The sequence below is a fragment of the Camellia sinensis genome, chromosome 11 (assembly GCF_055761805.1).
Source record: "Camellia sinensis isolate YWXY chromosome 11, ASM5576180v1, whole genome shotgun sequence".
In the NCBI taxonomy this organism is placed as follows: Eukaryota; Viridiplantae; Streptophyta; class Magnoliopsida; order Ericales; family Theaceae; genus Camellia; species Camellia sinensis.
Genome location: NC_138971.1, coordinates 110,032,125 through 110,048,682, shown reverse-complemented (window position 1 = coordinate 110,048,682; position 16,558 = coordinate 110,032,125). Strand labels below are relative to the sequence as shown.

Sequence of the window (16,558 nt, the reverse complement as noted above, 5' to 3'; positions counted from 1 at the left end):
CAGAGAGCTGACTTTAGGTCTGTTATTTACTCTACTTTTCTTTTTCTTGTAATCTGAAAGGAATATGTTCTTTTCATTCCCTTTTTTATTATGCATATTTGACCAATTTATAATGTTATGGATTTATTGTAAAGAGAAGTAAAATTTCCAAGTTAGTATTATTTTAACTATCACCCAAAGGGTTATACATCTAAGTTCTAACTCTGGTAAGTTGATCAAAATTTGGTTACATTTGTCATCTAAATCTAACAGTATTCCTCAGTTGAAGAAAGAGAAAGCTCTTCAAACTGTGTTTCTCACCGAAATTGTACACTGTGAAACTTCATCTTCATCTGCTCTCTGTCTCTCTGTTAGACTGTGCTGTGCACGGCAAAACTTTCCTCACTGCACCCGGTGCGAAGCCCATTATAGACACATCTATCCACAAATTGTATAGAGGGTAGAAACCCCAGAACACAGAGAAGAAGAAGAGCATGGCAATCTGCAGTAAAGAAGAAACCTTTGTTAAGTGGTCATGTCAAGTCCATGATACTTGAATATCTTTAATTGTCATCTTACACTCACCTATTTACTGCCTCTGATGATATTCTTATGTTTCTTCTATTTCAGGACATGCGTATTTCATATTCCAAAATTATAGTTTATAATTGCGTATTGGACAATTAATTTAACCTCTTTGTGGTGTCGATGTGAATTATATTTTGATTTTGATTTTTCTTACTTTTTACTTACAGAAATGGACACGAGTAACAACAAATCTGTTTCATATGGACGTTGCAATAAACAATCAGGAAAATGAATTTCCCGACTACGACAACAACACAGCGGAAATGGATTCAAGTGGGGAAAGCGTGGAGAGCGAGGACAGCAAAGACAGTCCTGACAGCGCTGACAGCAAGGACAGTGAAGACAGTAGTGCGGAGCAGTTGAGGTCGTCATTTATTGCATCAGACGACGATGATGTGGGACCTTGCCATGGTATGCTAGATATTTGAATCAACCAATGGACTTCCAGGGAAGCAGCCGCAACGGACATGTCCGTACACTAGAGAAATGTACACAACATTTATTGAACGGTCATCCGCGCACAATTCAGGAGATCTTGCGGATGGATGTGCCAACGTTCAGGTCCCTTTGTGCTGAATTGAAACACAGAGAGTTTATAAAGGCGGACAAGAACAGGTTATCTGTGGAGCAATAACTTGCTGTGTTTTTATGTATGTGGACATAGTGAAGAATTAAGTTATTTATATCACTGTCAAGTTATTATATTATTTTTATGTATGTGGACATAGTAGTCAGTGAATTAGTGACTTAATTGGAATACTCTGACTACAGGAATTAAGTTATTAAGACCTATGACATATACTCTGAAATTATGTAAGACCTATTAACCTGTGGACATAGTGGGACAGAAAACCATTTGCTTATGTATGTATTTGTAATGGAATTGAAAGTCCATCTGATTTTCATGTGGCATTTCATATAATGTTATTTTAGACACATTTAGTTTAAAGGCAAAACAGACCTTTCCGCTCTATTAATGCTGTGTTTGGTTGGAGGATTTGGAAAGGGATTTGAAAAGGGAAAGGGCAAAGGTGTGTGAAACTATGTGAAATATAGGCAGGATTTATTCACATTTCACCTATCTTTTCCATTTCCCTTTCCAAATCCCTTCCCAAATCCCCCAACCAAACACAGCATAAAAGAAAAGTTGTGACATTAATACTAAAAAAGATTCTAGATGCTAAAATTTCATTATCATGGATGAACTTTAGTCCTAATAATTGGCAAGTATCACAATTCTTGATTTTTTTGGTATTGTTTGTTAATACAATATGAATATATCATGTTTAATATAAAATGTGGTTGTGGGAAGAGAAAATCTAAAGATTTTGCTCCATCGACTGAATGACTTGGAAGATTTTACTTTATTAATGGTTTACTTGTCCAAAACACATTTGTGCTTTTGTTACCATTTGATTAAATTTTCTATATGTTCACACGGGTAACATATTAATCCTTTCGGTAACACAGGATGCTTTTGTTATCATAGGCCGTGGCTTGTTAGGTAAGACACAAGGATATTGCCATAAACATTGTGGGGCCCTAGATCCAATTTCTTTGGGAAGGAGCTAGGTTTGATGAAGCTCTTGGCCTGTTCAGAAATTCGACCTTAGAGGTCAGTAAGAGCATCTCCAATGCACTAAGCATATAATACTTGTTAGTTAAAATGCCTAGTGTGATTCATTTTTTTCAATTCCAATGCACTAGACATATGATTAGGCATTTTGGCTCAACTCATATTCACTAGCTACATGTAGCTAGCCTTCAACGCTAGGCAAAATATATTCAATCATTAGGATCATTTCCCTCCATCTTTGTTGTTGGCGTGGCATTCTATAAAATTAATAGTATTTGGATAAATAGCTAAAATAAAGAGCATGGTTGGAGTAAAAACATAAAATAGTTGATAGGCAAAATAAAATATATACTTTATAGTAATATTTAGATAGGTAAAATGCCTACTACCGTTGGAGATGCTCTAAGATTAAGAAAAATGTGGATGCTTGTAAGACAATGACATGGCTAGGCCGATTACCCGATTAAACCCAAACCTGCATAATTTCATTTTAAACGGAACGAATTAGGATAAATCCTGTCTGGTTCGATTATTTATTTGAATCCGATTATAATACAGTTATGTCTCTCTCACCCAGCAAATTCACACTATCACTAGAAGGTCTGAATGCTTATGTCTCTCATCGTCTCACCTTAACATTTGTTTTTGGAAAATGTTATAGATCTTAAATTTTTTACTAAATAAATGATCAAATATCTCACATGGGAGTGAGATCTATAAAAGTGCCCTATACCATACCATGTGAGATATTTGTTCATTATTTCGTAAAAAATTTGATATCCCTAACATTACCTTTGTTTTTTATTTTTGTCTTACCTTATCATCTGCGATTTATTTCTCACCAATACCGTCATCGAGAGACATCACAAGCGAAACTGCAATACAATTGATTGCTTGAGATCAACGCTGAAGGGTTTTGTTATCATCAAGTCTAAGCTAAGTTTGATTGTTGAGCCTCCAATACTGCATTGCCAAGCCTCCATATGCATTGAAAATTGATCGTTGGAAATTTTGGGTTTGTTTTCATCTTGCCCTCTCTCCCCCCTTCTCTTTCTAGCAAGGTTCTGAAAAGCGATTGTGGTCGCCGTAACGGTGGCGGTGGCGGTGGCACGATTGCGGTTGCAGGGCGTAAAGGTTGTAGCATAAGAGTTGCGATAATCAGAATCGTGAATTTTTTTTTAATTTTTTGAATAATTTGAAAAAACTTATCGATACACATTTTTTTTTTCCAAAATCATATTTATTGCATTACAAGAAAAGTGGGCTTAAAAGACGGAACTATTTGCGACGTCACACTTGCCGTCTCAAAAAGTCACTTTTTGCGACGACACAAAATGCCGTCTCAAAAAAGTAGAGTATTTGCGACGACACTATTTGCCGTCTCAAAAAATTAGAGTATTTGCAACGGTATTTCTCTGCCGTCGCAAATACTCTCATTTTTTTAGACGGCAAATAGTGCCGTCGCAAATGCTCTGCTTTTTTGAGACGGCAAATGCTGCCGTCGTAAATACTCTGCTTTTTTGAGACGGCAAATGGTGCCGTCGCAAAAAGTGACTTTCGTGTTTTTTTTTTTTAGTGGATATTTTTAAAATTTTAAATATTTTTTTTAGATGCATCTTACTTAGATGTATCTAAAAAATAAAAATTTTATGAAAAAATATTTTTAAAAATTAATAAATACACAAAAATACAAAAAAAAAAATGTATTGAATTATTGTATTTTTTTTGTATTTTTGATATTTAGTGAATTTTTACAATTTTTTTAATTTTTAGGTGTATTTATGTTAGGTGTGTCTAAAAATTAAAAAAAAAATACTTAAAATATTAAAAAAATTCAGTAAAAACAAATAACACGGAGAACAAGAAAGTATAATTTTCTTAAAAGAGTTTTTGGAAAACTCTAACCTAGCATAGTGATTGTGGTTTTGAGACAGCTTCATATATATACAGTCACAAAATGGTTTGAATAAATTCAACGGTATTTTTCTGTCGCGAAAAAAATTAAAAAAACAATGTCGTCTTACTCTTTTGATATAACATTTTTCTTTTCATTCAGTTTTTCATCTTTCTGTCTCTGTGTCTCTATCTCTCTCTCTTCACTTTATCTCTTTCACTTATCACTCTTCTTTCTCTGTCTGTCTGTTTCTCTCTCTCATTTTCTCTTTGTGTCTCTCGCCTATCTTTCTTATCTGTTTTCTCTCTCTGTCTCTCTCGCTCATCTCTCTTCTCTCTATCTCTCTCATTTCTTTTTTTTCTCTCTCTCTCTCTCTCTCTCTCTTATCTTTCTATCTCTCTCTATCTCTCTTCTCTTTCTGTCTCTCTCTTTTTCTATGTCTCTCTCTCGCTCATCTCTTTTTGCTCTATGTCTCTTTCTTTTTGTCTATCTCTCGCTCATGTCTTGTTTCTCTCTTTTTTTCTATCTCTCCCTCTATCTCTCTTTCTCTCTCTATCCCTTTGTTTGTCTATTTCTCTCTCTCTCTGTCTCTCTCTCACTCATCACTCTTCTCTCTCTCTGTCTACTTGTTTATTTCTCCCTCACTATGTTCGCCTTGCTCACTCTCTCACTCACATCTTCTCTATTTATCGAGCTCCTTCTCGATTTATCGATCCACTATAAGAAAATATATTTTTAGCAACCACTTTGTCTCTCTCTCTCTCTCTCGCTCATCACTCTATCTCTGTCTCTGTCTCTCTATCTCTCTTCTTTATCTGTCTCTCACAAAATTAAAATATTTAAATATTTAAAAAATTGATTTGAATTATGTTTTGAAAAGAGTTTTGAATTATGTGTTTGGTTATGAGTTTTGAAAAGTAATGATTATATATATATCTCTCTCTCTCTCTCTCTTTCTCTTTCTATGTCTCTCTCTATATCTCTTGTTCATCTCTTTTTGCTGTTTCTCTCTCTTTCTCTCTCCCTCTCTCTCTTTGTCTATCTCTCGGTCATCTTGTTTCTCTCTTTTTTTTCTGTGTGTGTGTGTCTCTTTTTCTCTCTCACTCATCACTATTCTCTCTGGCTCTCTCATCTCTCTTGCTTATCTTTCTTCTCTCTCCTTCTTTCTCTATATCTACTGTTCATCTCTTTTTGCTCTCTCTCTCTCTCTCGCTCATTTTGTTTCTCTTTTTATTTTTATTTTTATTTCTCTCTCTCTCTCTCTCTTTCACTCATCTCTCTCAAAAAATGAGTTTACGTTAGTTTTTAAACAGAAATCTAAAAATTTGACTAACAATATTTTTTTAATTAATTGTTTTTTCAAATATTTTTTTTATTAATTTTTTTTAAATATTTTTTTTTCAAATAAAATTTTTTCAATAACTTTTTTTTAATTAAAATGTGTATGATCTCATTGTCATAAATAATAAAAAAATAAATATAAACATTTTAGGCCTAGATAAACATGTTTTTTAGTTTATCTTTTTAATTTTTTAAAAATATTTTGTTCAAACACATTTGTAATTTATATTTTTCTAAAAATAAACAAAAATCAATTTATAAAATTTTTGTAAACATAAATTAAAAATATAAATGTTATCGAACCTACCTTAAATTTTCATCTGAGCCAGTTATGCTTGAGGGCAATGATTGGTGGTCACAAATTCTGTGGCTCAAATGGCTCGAAAATGCCAAAACGATGTCATTTTGACATTTTCGAGCCATTTGAGCCACAGCATTTGTGGCCACCAAACATTTTCCAATGTGGTGAAAAAAAAAAACACAAAATCTGATTCCCGCTCATTCCCCCCCATCTCTCTCTCTCTCGCGACTGTGAGCACGGCAGACGATGGCGTCGAGCGACGGGGTTAAGGAGCCTCACTCTTTTGTTTCTCACTCCGTTGGCTTTCCCTCTGCTGCTCTCATTCCAGTGGTGAAGGAGCTGCTCAGGGACCACCGCAGCCATTAATAGTAGGCTCGAAGCTTTTAGCTTCAAGAACATCGGTCCGTTCATATTCGCATGATTGAAGAGACTCTCCGATTCGCCGGTGTTCCTGGTGCGGTCTAATTTCTTATATCTTTCTGTCTATCTGAATATATTTTGATGATTTCATTTGATTTCATTTCATTTAAATAAACAGGGCATTCTTATATTTTGTAATTGTTTTGTTGAATCCACGATGGAATGCGAAGGTGATTACATCTGTGGCGGGTGGATTTTGCTGCATTCATTCAAGATCTGGGTGAGTTCGGACACAGCTAAGATTGGGCTGTCTGGTCTATCTTCGTAAATCTCACGGCTTGTTTTGAGGTTGACTTGAACTTTTTGACCTGCTTGTGCTCTAGTTTGAATTTGTGACTTAGATGATTGATTTTTCCTCAACTTGGAAGAAAGATATTGTGGATTTATTCTGATAAATTGTAGTGTCCTTGGAATAGTTTAAGCCCCTTGAAATGAGACTTCTGGAATTCACAAAAGTTGTGCCAGAAAATGGTGTGGGGCTGTAGAGGTTTGAGCCAATTACCCTCTCACTGCATGAAAAATATATTCACCTTTGATCTGTGTCTCTGGTTGTGTAATAAAAAGCTAAAACTGTTCGCCAAATACGTGCAATCACATGCTTCATGGCCCGCGACTAGTGGGTTATTTTATGAAATATTGAGGGGCCCAATTATTTTCTTGAAACCTTGTCTTGGTTATCATGTGTCATTCAGGCCCTCCACGAAGTCTGAACCTTGTTCCATGATGTAGAAAAATGAGCTAAAAAAAGGATTAAATACACAGACACAGATTCACAGAAATATGCATGTTAATATGTATAGGCTCATCTTTGTGCATAAGTTTCTTTTTCTTATTTTATTGAGGACTATCATAGATTAAGTTTTGAAAGTATTCCTTGTTAAGAATAATTTGAAGAATTGCATGTTTACATAAAGGTGGTTTGACCTAAGGGAAAATACATTTTCGAATGATAGATATCCTTGAATTATTGTTGTTATTATTGTTTGTTTTGTAAGCATAAAGAACGATGATAAAATGATACAAGCGGAGGGTTTGGAGTCTCTTTCAGAAGCTGAACTTCGTGAAGACTGTAGAGAGCAAGGCATGCTTGGTTTACTTTCAGTTAAGGAAATGCGCCAACAGGTTTTTTTCTTTCCTTTTTTTTCCCCCTCTCTTTATCCCACTCTTGGATCTACTTGTTTGTTGCTCTTTTTCATCTTTGACAATTAGAATTGAAACAGAAGTATAAAGCTTGAAAACTCCTTGAATTATGTCTAGTGTATAGAATATTAAATGCAGACTGAGGATCTCATTCCAAGGTCCATGGTTTCATAAAGAAATTATATTTTTGGATAGCATTTTTTGTGTTTGTAGAAATTCCAAATTACATTAAATGGTCTCATTAATTCCTATTGTTGTACAAGGGGATTGTGAGCTAAAATTGAACCAGCCCATCCTATCATGGGTATGCTAACTCCCCTGAAGAAGTTTCTCTTTTGGCTTGGTTTGTAAATGTTTCACGTAAGTTAAATAGAAATTTCAAGATTATCATGGGTATGCTTCATTTTGTTGACATACAATATAGCTGGGCCATATGGGTTCTTCCAGTTTGTATACTTCTTTAACTGGCTTTGCCAAGGGTTTTGTTCACCGGTTCACTGGTTTGACTATGTTGGCTGGGATGGTTCTTTTTACATTGGCACATGAGCTACCTTTTTTGGTATAAGTAGAATTTTGTGCTTCTTCACAAAAAAATTTAGCTGCATATAGTTATGAAAAAATCCTTGACTAAAGCCTAAGAGCATGACATGCTGTTGTAATTTAATATTGTGATAAAATTCAAGAAGATAGCATTCTAATTGACACATTGATTGAAGCAGTCTACCCAATGTCTCTCCATAAAAGCAATTTCGTAAATTCAGCTTGAGGAGGGCTTTTAAGAAGCTCAAGATCATCTATATTAAATGGAATTGGATGTGTGTTGGGTGTTGGTATGCATCTAATCATAGAATATATATTAATTCCCAAATCCAAGGACATCAGGATATGGCTAAACGTTCCTATCTTTTTTTTGTAATATTAGAAAGGTATTTTTGTGTGATGGAGATTATTTGGCATGGGCAGCTGCTTGACATCAGCTACACATGAATCTCTCTCTCTCTCTCTCTCTCTCTCTCTCTCTCTCTCAATTTTACAGCCCAGCTACATTTACATCATTTTTGGTAAATTAACATATTTGGTTCAGAAGTTTAATGTAAGTGTATAATTTCTTTCTTTAGCTCCGTGATTGGTTGGATTTGTCTCTCAATCACTCAGTACCATCTTCACTTTTGATCCTCTCCAGGTATTTTAAAGGCCCTTTCAGTTCTAATTTTTGTAATAAAAAATGGAAGCCACACCAGTTTGCTTTAATCTATAACTTGAACTGCATTTGACTTTTTCCTGTTTTGATACTGTACACAGAGCCTTCACTATTTCTGGAAAGTTAAAGACGGAGGAAATCGTTTGGACTACATTGTCTTCACTTCCAGATGAGGTTGTCGATACTGTTGGTGTCATAGCCTTACCATCTGAAGATTTTGTTTCAGAAAGGAGGAGGAAATTGGAGTTCCTTGAAATGCAAGAAGAACTCATCAAGGTTAATAATCTTGTGGTTTATTTTATTGCCAATTAACACGCTCTTTGACTTTTTGACCAATCATTCTTTTGGTGACAATATGCCAGGGTAATTCTACTTTCAAAATTTACTGCTTTTGCCTTGTATTGACAGCTAGTCCTGATGTCTTCACTTTTGTTCCTATCATGGGAACTTGAATCCTGAAGCAGAAAATGGAAGAATGTTTAGTACTTTCAATATTGTGGATAGATTGGGGATTTTGTTAGGAAATAAGGTTGACACCCAAACCTCAAGGTGCATTGTATTATTGTGTTTGAAGTAGGAAACAAAGTTTCCTTTTGTTTTTAATGGGATGTTTGAAATGTTTTCGTTTCCTAAGAGACCAAAACAAACACTAGTGGAATAACAAAATTCTAGCGTTGTCCACTGAAAGATAGTAGACAATTGCGAATTGCATCAAAACCCAATGCAACATTGTGAAATGATAAGTTGCGTGGACACAAATTTGGAATCTCTCGTAATAATTTTTTTTCTTTTTATATTTTTGGTGGGGAAAAAAAAAGAAGATAAAGGCATTATTTAGTAGTTCATTTTTTATGTTTTTCTGTAAATAAAATATTAACACCATTATATTGTCATTAATTATTTTTATTTTGTTATTTTCAGATATTTCCTGAGTAGTAGCTTGCTTCTTGTGGAATGCGGGCGTGTAAAGATTATGACCAACTTTTGTTTTTGTAACCTACGGAAGAATCATGATGAAAACTTTTGGTTTTGATTTATGTTATTTAGATTTGTGAGCAACATTATGTATGTATTATGCGACATTATGTAGTGGGATAATTTTTATTGTTATGAATTTTTATTTATGTATTATTATGAATGGAACAACATTATGGATTTTCATTATGTGTCAATTTTTGTTTATGTATGTATTTATGTTATTATGTAACTATCGGTTTTTTTTTAGTTATTTTTCATTTAATACAGGTTATTTTCATATTTTTAATAATTTTAATACAATTTTTTTTTTTTTTTTTTTGAGATGGCAGCACACATACCGTCTCAAAAAGAAAATTGAACTAAGGTTTTTTGCGACGGCAGCTTTACTGTCACAAAAGGTAGGGGAATTGGTTGAAAAATAGTCCTTTAGTGATGGCATCAGTTGCTGTCTCAAATAAACTTTTAGCGACAGCATTTTTGCCGTCACAAAAAACCCTTTTAGCGACGGCAACACAGTGCCGTCTCAAAAAAATCTAGATTTTCACCCGTTATTTGCGACAGAATTTTTCCGTCGCAAAAAAGGCATTTTGCCGTCGCAAACTAAAGGCGACGGCGTTATGCCGTCGCTAAAAACCTTTTGCAACCCCCTTTGTTGCGACCCCCCACTTGCCGTCGCAAAAAGTCACTTATCGTCGCAAAAAACCTTTTGAGACGGCGTTAGGGTATTTGCGACGGCATTTTGCCGTCGCAAAAAAGCAATTTTTTTGTAGTGTTGGGTTTAAAAATAAATTTTGATCAATTTTTGTTAATTTTTAAGTATGATCCAATATATTTCATATTTTTAAATCACTACAAACGAAGTTTTTTACATTTTATTTTAATAATTAATGACTTTATATGTCAGAAATTCATATTACAAGTTGTGGCAAAAATTTTCTTTTATTAGACTTAGATGTATAAAATTCTTTTTTTAATTATTATACTTGTGGAAACATAAGCAAATTTTAACTTGAATAGTTTTAAAAAATAAATTATACATGCTAATGCAATCATATAAAAATTAAAAAATAAATTACAAAGAAAAAAAATTTGTACATGGTTTTTTTCTTTAGGTTTAGATCACTTGAATAATCGTTTTCTTTTTAGATAACCTGTAAATAAAAATAAAATAAAATAAACTAATCAACAAAAATTGACATATATAAAATATGTACTAATATATAATTATAGGTGTTATGTTTTCTAGATATTTTATAAAAAATCAATCACTAACTATTATATATAAGATAAACAATGACAAAAGTAAGAGAATAAATAAGAGCTTAAATATATATATATATATATAAATTAAGCCAAATAGATAATGATTGCACTTATTATTATTATTATTATTATTATTATTATTATTATAAAAAAACAAAAGATTACATGGTTGAGTGAAGTTCTCCCTGCAAGTTGAATGGGCAACATCATTCTCAACAAATCAATAATAGGTTTTTCATCTTCCCTTTTCTCCCTCTCTATCTCTTACTTCTCCATCTTCCCTCCTCTCTCTATCCCTCTTCCCATCTTTTCAGCGTTTTTTTTCTTTTTTCGAAAGAAGCTGTTTGGAACTGTTACGTAACTGTGCGTAACGGGCCGTTACGACACCATTACGGCCACTACGGCAGCCGCTACGACCGACACACTTGTAAATCTCAATCACACCGCAAAAGCGGGGTAACGCGTTGTGCCTACCACCGCAACTGTTATGTAACAGCCGCAGCAGTTATGTAACGCCGTATTTTGAAACATTGCTCTCTAGTTTCTTCTCAAGTTCTCAACCTTTTTGATTACTCATCTCTTTGGTTCCATTCCCAATTGCATTTTGAGCTCTCACTCACATCCACCTAAATGAAGGCTTGATATACTTAGGTTCTTTACAGTTTATTTCTAAATTTGATTGATATAATTTATTGAGGGTTTTTCTTTGTTTGTTTGTTATTTTATTTTATTTTATTTTTATTTTTTTTACTTCAAGGAATTAAGATTTGATACTTATGAGTTTTAATGGGTCTGGTAGGGACCATTTGGAATCCACATTTTGTTTGACTTTGTGGATTAAATCTTTTGGGGGATTGTTTTAGTATTTGAATTTTCTAGTACTTTGTGCTACTTTTTTTTGTGAGATGTTGAATGGGGTTTGATTAATGCATGTGAATCTAGTTGATTCTTTGATTTCAATTGTAATCCACTTTTTGGGGGGTGGTTTTAGCATTTGAATTTTCTGGTACTTTTTACTACTTTGTTGATGTTCATATATGATATAATGAATGAGGTGTGGTTAAATTATGTGAATCTAGTTGATTCTCAGATTTCAATTGATAAAAAGTTTGGTTGATTCAAAATTATATTTGTTTCTGTATGGACTCTTTTGGTTTTGTTTTAGTTCCAGTTTGGTTGATCAAAAAGACAAAAGAAAAAAGAAAGAAATAAAGAAAGTTTTTAGATAGTTGAGAAGCTTGGTTTAAAATCATAGCATAACTTTATAAATATTAGTTGCAAGTGTCATTTGATTACTGATCTGTGACTCTATTAATGAGAAATTGAAATTTTTGTTACTTGATACATTTGTGAGAAATTGAAAGTTTTAATCACTTGATGCATTTTTTAAGATTAGCAACGGTGATTCAAACAATATACATTCCAGTGCAAGGCAAAGATTAATTTGATGGTTACTTTGTAAAAGCTTTATGAATTTGAGGGTTTTAGAGTGTTTAATTTATCATATCATGGCATTTTTTGTTTGATATTTTTGTTTTACTTGTCAAGTGCATATTTGATTTCTTGAGTCGAAGATGTCTAGAGATTTTAGTGAACATATTCTTGGCAAGGATGATATGGCCGAATTTGGTGACAACGTATGACCTACAAAGAGGAGTTAAAACTGACATCAAAGGTAGGGAATGACTTTGACAAATTTAACTGACTGAATAGACAAGACATAGCTAGATGTAAGCATTACAAGAATCAATTTGTTGGAGAGAGTAGGTAAGGGTGCTTCTGATTTAACTCTCAAGGTTGTAACTTTTAAATCTTTTAAATTTGATCAAGAGAGGAGTCGTATGGATTTTGCTAGAATGGTAATAAAGCATAAGTATCCTTTAAACATAGATAAGAGGTTGTTTTCAATGCTAGTCGATAATGCATCGAGTAATGATGTCATGGTGAGACTCCTAAAGCAATGGCCACATGACTAGGCATTACTACATTTGGGTGGAGAATTGTTTCATGTGCGTTGTAGTGCGCATATACTCAGTTTTGTTGTTCAAGATGGTTTGAAAGTGATGTGGAGTCTTATTTCCAAAATTTGTGAAAGAGTGAGATATTTAGGGAGGTCTTCTTATGCCAAACAAAAAAATGACGTTGCAGTGAATCATTTTAAATTACATGGTAGAAAGAAAGCTCTCATGGATGTTTGGAATTCCACTTATTCAATGCTTGAAGCTCCATTAGTTTTTAAAAGTGCATTCTAGAGCTTAGAGTAAGAAACAATATAAGCAAAATCTTTTTAAAATGAGTGGAGAATAGCAAATGTGATTTGCAGGTGCTTCATGTTGAAGATTGGCTTGGACACTCAAGTCAAGGAGTAGGCACCGAAATACTCCAAGTGTCATGACCCAAACCCGCCCCTATAGGTTTAGCGTCGTAACCGGCCAGTAATCCATGATTATCAAAAGCCTTTTTAACAGTAATAACAATAATACTATAATAGGAGCCGGTGGAAGCTTGTAAATAATAAAATATTACGTCCAATGAGCTTTGAGTACTTAAATGAACAAACAACTTTGACATATACATAAACGATTAAGTCCATAAAACACTTACGTACAAAATGAAAACATAAGTTAGGGAATTAAATACCATTACCAAAACAGTTACAATGTCATAAAACATTCATGTCATTTATACACAGGTTTCAAAGGGTGAACTTCTGGACCACCCCAAAAGCCTTAATACTTGACGATTCAAAACCTTGCAGTGAGGCACAATAGTTGGCTTGACAAAATAGGATCAGGTCGACGCCGCTAAGCTCATTTTGGTGCTTGAACACCTACATACATATAATAAACAATGACCTAGAGCCTGGTGAATAACAAATGTGTAAAGGGGTTTATGAATGATGTCCTTATCACAATTCAAAATAGTTAGTTTCAGTAGTGAATCAGTTCACAAGAAGTCTTTCTTACATTTTAGAGTCATATGAAATCCTAACAGTCAAACGTGGTACATCTAATAGCAGAACAGTACAGTAGGTCTTAAAGACCAAGCAGTTATTTGATGGTCATCAATACAGTAAACAGTAGTTTCAAGAGTTACAACTAACAGAGATCTCTGTAACAGTAGCAGTAACAGTAGTAGTAAATAGTAACAATGAACAGTTGCTATGGATGCCACGAGTACAGTTCACAAAATAAGACAATCATTCATTCAGTAAACACATTTCAGAATACAGTACATTTCATTGATCAGAAAATAATTTCAATTGAACATAACTTTACAACATTGTTACTTACAGTGGGCTCCTTGAAACACGTGCTTAAGATGCGGTGTTTGTAGACACCCCATTTTTGATTGAGCTTAAGACTCAGACGTCATCGATTGAGCACTCGGTGATTGCGCATGTTGTGCTCGTTCCGAGGTTTCGGAGTTTTCGGCTAAGTACCTTGCCTCCGGGCCTCTAAACTCTTTGTGTTTTGGCTCGGTTTGCAAACCAAGCCTTGTTTTCCTTGCCTGAGGGAGGGAGAGGTCTTGTAGACCATCCTTTTGTGGTCGTAGACCACTTTTCCCGCTTGGAGACTAGTTTTCGGTTTTCGGAGCCTTCGGCCGCGCGCCTTGTCTCAGGACCGCTTAACGTTCTCCGTTTGGCGTGGTTTTTGAACCATAGCCTAGAGGGCCACTGTGGTTTGGGAGACCACTTTTGTGGTCGTAAACCACTTTTGGTGCTCGTCAGCTAGTTTCCGAGGCTCCCGGCTGCACGTCTTGCCTCCCGAACTTTCGTCTTACATCCGTTTTGGTTTGTTTTTGGTACAAACCTTGTTTTCCTTGTTTCGAAGGTGGTACAAGGGTGCGAGACCAGTTTCTTTCCCCGCAAACCACTTACCTTCCTGCCAGCCAGTTTTCTGGTCTAACAACTGGTCTCCTTGGTCTTTGGGCCATCTTTTCTGGTCGGCCACCACACCATTGCGTTGTTTTCATGCTTTAGACCCTCTCCCACCATTGCCGACCAGTTTTTGTCTTGGGAGACCACTTGAAGTGGTCGGCCGACCACTTTAAGTAGCTGGCCAGCCACTTCAAGTGGTCGGCTGCTTTTTGTCACCGTTTTGGAGATATTTTTAGCCAGCTGGTACAGCTAGAGAGCACCAGATGGAGGGATGGCCTTGAACCTTAGCTTCTTCAAGAAGCTTGAGCTTTTGGTTCTCTATAAGAGAGAACCACCTCCTCCCTCCTCTAGGTTCAGATTTTAGAGGCTTGAGAGTGATACATATATATTTGTATCTATCTTGCTCTTGTTCTTCATTTTGTGCCTTAAAAGTGCCCTTTTATCACACTTTTGTACACAAACACACACTCAAACACCATCCTTTTGTTCCTGAGGTGCTTAGGAGCTAGTTTTGAGGTTTTTGGTTTGGTTTGAGCTTGAAAAAGTTGCTGGAGTTGCAACGTTGAAGGTGTTCATCAAGGGTGAGCAACTAACCTCTTAAACTCCTACTCTTGCTTAAGCTTTTAAACCTATTTGCATGCTGTTTTAGGACTAACTTCCTACGACAAAAAGTTTTGAATTTTGGTGCTTATGATCTTTGTTTAAGGTCACTTTTGTGTTGGGGGTTGTTTACCCCCTCTTAGGCCTTGTTTGGCCTTGCTTTTGTGGCTTCTTTTTAAGCCTTTGGGACCACCTTGTTTTGGCGTTCTCACCATTGAAACTCAGAGGAATTTCAGTGGTGGAAAAGGTGTTTTGAGGTCCCAAAAGGAGAGGGTCATCCCCTCTCCTTGTGTCTTGAATACTTGCTTCATATGCCTCATGTGTGAGCATGTTTGTTAAGCTTATGTTGGTCATATCTTAGCATGTATTTGTGGTTATTTTGCTGTGGCATACCACTGTTTTTACTTGGTTTTGTCAATCAATGCATGCCTAATACACTTGTAGTGTAAATCTCACAAACTAGTCTTGTATGCTTCATGAAGTAGCATGTCATTCTAGCTTGTTTTGTTTCCATTTCAGCATGTTTTTGGTGTTTTTTTGCCATTTCATACCTCTGTTAGGGTTTGGTTTGGTTAGCCTTTGCATGCTCCATGCACTTGTAGTGCAATTCCATGAAATAGCCTAACATGCATCATGCTTTGACATGTCATTCTTGCATGCTTTTGGCTTAACTTCAAGAAGCTTTTGTCCATGTTTTAGCACGCTCTAGCTCTAATTTTGATTGTTTTGGCCATGCATGCCATGCTTTGTATAGTTATAGTGCATTTTAGCTTGTTAGCTTTGTGCATGGGGTCCACTAGCATGCACTGCTTGGCCTATTTGAATGATTTGGCATCATTTCATATGTGATTTCAGTCCATGTTTCATGGTCATGCACTTGCATTTATCATCCATTCAATGCGTTGGAGGGTTTGCCCCTTTATGCCTTAACATGAACCATTGCGTATGCCTTCATGCCTAAGCTTGCGAGCTATCATTTCGATGTGTTTTTGGGGTTATTTTGCCAAGATATAACTCTGATTTTTGTTGGTTAAGTCATCCCATGCTTGGTCTTAATAGATGTAGTGCAATCTACCTTATTTACCTTGTATGTATCATGCCTTATGCCCCTCATGCTAGCTTGTTTTGGCTTCCTTCTATGCATGTTTTAGACTCATTTTGACATGTTCTAGGACTGTTTTGGGTTGCCTTGGTCACATGCTTCATGTTTTGCATAGTTGTAGTACAAGTGCCTATGCTAGCTTCAAGCTTCGGGCACCATAGCATGCTTCATTTGTGTTGTGTACATGATTTGACATCATTTAATACTTCATTTCAGAGCTTATAGCATGGCTATGTTCCCACTTCATTCACTCTTTAAATGCCTTTGAGTGTTGTGCATTGTTGCCTAGTTTGTG

General features: G+C 35.2%; 1 protein-coding gene and 1 long non-coding RNA gene across 6 annotated transcripts; both read left to right on the top strand.

The window, feature by feature from the left end:
- Positions 1-253: 253 nt before the first annotated feature.
- On the top strand, positions 254-1,472 carry LOC145803210 (uncharacterized). The gene is made up of 2 exons (XR_014345331.1): positions 254-511; positions 735-1,472. It is a non-coding gene; the product is annotated as an uncharacterized LOC145803210 (long non-coding RNA).
- A 4,395-nt stretch (positions 1,473-5,867) lies between these two features.
- On the top strand, positions 5,868-9,594 carry LOC145803209 (uncharacterized). 5 transcript variants are annotated; one of them, XM_082896520.1, is made up of 6 exons: positions 5,868-6,133; positions 6,314-6,387; positions 7,095-7,221; positions 8,358-8,422; positions 8,542-8,716; positions 9,362-9,594. In XM_082896520.1, the coding sequence occupies exons 3-6, from the start codon at positions 7,114-7,116 to the stop codon at positions 9,374-9,376; spliced, it is 363 nt and encodes a 120-aa protein (XP_082752646.1). In that variant the 5' UTR covers positions 5,868-6,133; positions 6,314-6,387; positions 7,095-7,113; the 3' UTR covers positions 9,377-9,594. The 5 variants fall into 5 exon arrangements, with proteins under 5 accessions (XP_082752646.1, XP_082752645.1, XP_082752644.1 ...); XM_082896519.1 differs by having other exon boundaries at positions 6,270-6,319; XM_082896518.1 differs by having other exon boundaries at positions 6,270-6,387.
- Positions 9,595-16,558: the final 6,964 nt, after the last annotated feature.